The sequence below is a fragment of the Camelina sativa genome, chromosome 19 (assembly GCF_000633955.1).
Source record: "Camelina sativa cultivar DH55 chromosome 19, Cs, whole genome shotgun sequence".
In the NCBI taxonomy this organism is placed as follows: Eukaryota; Viridiplantae; Streptophyta; class Magnoliopsida; order Brassicales; family Brassicaceae; genus Camelina; species Camelina sativa.
Genome location: NC_025703.1, coordinates 24,473,436 through 24,475,571, shown reverse-complemented (window position 1 = coordinate 24,475,571; position 2,136 = coordinate 24,473,436). Strand labels below are relative to the sequence as shown.

The 2,136-nt window shown below is 33.9% G+C and overlaps 1 protein-coding gene across 1 annotated transcript; it reads right to left on the bottom strand.

Moving 5' to 3' along the window:
* LOC104768163 (bZIP transcription factor 27-like) lies at positions 2-657 on the bottom strand (the record flags this gene model as incomplete). Its single annotated transcript, XM_010492088.1, has 1 exon — positions 2-657. A coding segment is annotated over exon 1 (480 nt), but the record flags the coding sequence as incomplete, so codon positions are not given.

The following is a 2,136-nucleotide window of genomic DNA, read 5'->3' as shown; positions in this document are numbered from 1 at the left end:
TTTTCTTAGCAAAAAAACCAAAACTTGCAGATTCCTCAAAGGAGTTAGGGTTAGAAGCAACAAGAGAATCTGTGTTGTCAAGAAACTTAAAGCCAACGCCCGAGTTTAAGCTGAGAACAGTGGCAGGAGGAGGAAGAGGCAGAGGAGAGCCGTAGAGAGCTGTGACAATTGAGGAAGAAGAAGGTGGTTGTGGTGGTGGTTGTTGATTCAGAGGCATGTTGAGGAAATCTTGAAAGATAGAGTTATTAGGGTTTTCGTTCTTTAACATTGGCTCATGACCAATGTTTACTTGGCGATGGTAGTGAAGCGAACCAAGGTTGAATTCTTTCCATACTTCTTCCATGGTGACTTGAGACTTGTTCTGCCCTAGGGAGGATGATGTTGATGATGCTGATGCTAATGTTGTTGATGATGATGATGACGATGAGGAAATTGAAAAAGCACTATGGTTGATCTTATTATGCTTTGCTGACGACAACATTGGACATCAGAACAGAACAGCATAGAAAGCTTTGTCTTTTGTTTTTTTGGGGTGTCAAATGTCTTATAGCTTTGAGAGAGAGTAGAGAAAGACTGTGAGCTTCTTGTCTCTCAATGGTCATTTCTACTAGTATCATGATGGATGGTTGGTTCCAGTAGAAGAGACAAACATATAAATTGTTCTAGAAAAAAAAAAAATCAAAATATGTTAATGTAATGACCTTTTTGTCACTTAATCCAATTTGTGATAATGATAAATCCATAGTTATGTGACGTCAAACTTTTTCTCCTAAGATAATCATTTTAAAGTTAGAGAAGGAATTATATACTACCAATTAGCATGAATGCATGATCCTTAAATCTGGAGTTGGTGGGTAAAGAGATTCTTTGTTTTTCAAAAAGGTGTAACCAATAAGCTATGGCTTTGGTCTCACTTTAATATCACAATTCAATACCCTTTTAATTCGCTTTCACGTTTGTGACCTTTGTGCTTTGATTTTTACCAACTTTTTCTGTTTGTTTTTACCTTTTTGTAATTACCCCCTATATTTTTCAACCTTTACGATAGTTTTTGCTTACATAATACATCTCTAAAGAGTGGAATCGATCTTTTTTTTCGCACAATTATATTAATCTTGAAACACGGTTACACCAAGAAGAAACTAGGTATTCATTGCCAAACTGTTCGACCTTGAAACAAACAAATTAGAGGATAAAAGGCTACATTCAAAAAAGATAAACGAGAACACCTTTAGAGAGTGCTAATTCTTCGGCCAACAAAAACAAAAGACTGATGATTGATGATTTTAGTTCGAAATGTCTTCAACCCCAATCGTTTAAACAAGTTCCCCATATATATAAAAGAATCGATCATCAAATCCGATAAAATAGATTAAGGCCACTACAACCACTTGCGTATCTAAACAGACTAAAAAGAATTAGATCAGTCACTGCGCACGCTATCAGAACTTGAGTGTGACCTCAAGTATGGTCTAGTTAAACAAGTAAAAAAAAGAACAATGTATTCGTCATCTCAATACCACAACATGTAATTAAAAATTATAAGGTGTGTGTGTATTTAAGTTGGTAGTGATAATGGAAACCAACTCTGTTTTTGTTTTTAGACGCTTATTGGTTGAGTAAAAGATAACTGAGCCTGATGTGATTTGATTTTTCAGTTCACAGTATCCAGAGGCTTTATAATGCGAAAGAGAAACTGAAAATTTAAATAAAACAGGGTCTTGATTTTTTTTTTTATACAAATAATACATTTTCTCATCATCTTATCAATTTTTTTTTTGAGTGTTTAGGATTATTGAGAAAACTATTCACTTGTGACTAAAAGATATATTTTCTTATCTGTTCCTCATTTTATCATTTGGTGTTTATATCTAAACAATTATTGTACTAGGTTCAGACCCACACGTACGTGCAAAGTTATTTTTGCATAATTTTAAAAAAATAAAATAATTGTCAAGCGATCAAACCCGTATAATATGTCTGATTGCTATGTTTAAAAATTTTTGACCCGAAAAACTCCATTCCTCGTAATTCATATGAGTAAACAGTATGTCCGCATAAATTCTGCTTGAATTCTTGTTCCCAAAATTCTCGTCCCGTATTTTGTCATACATGAATATATCCACACAAAATTCT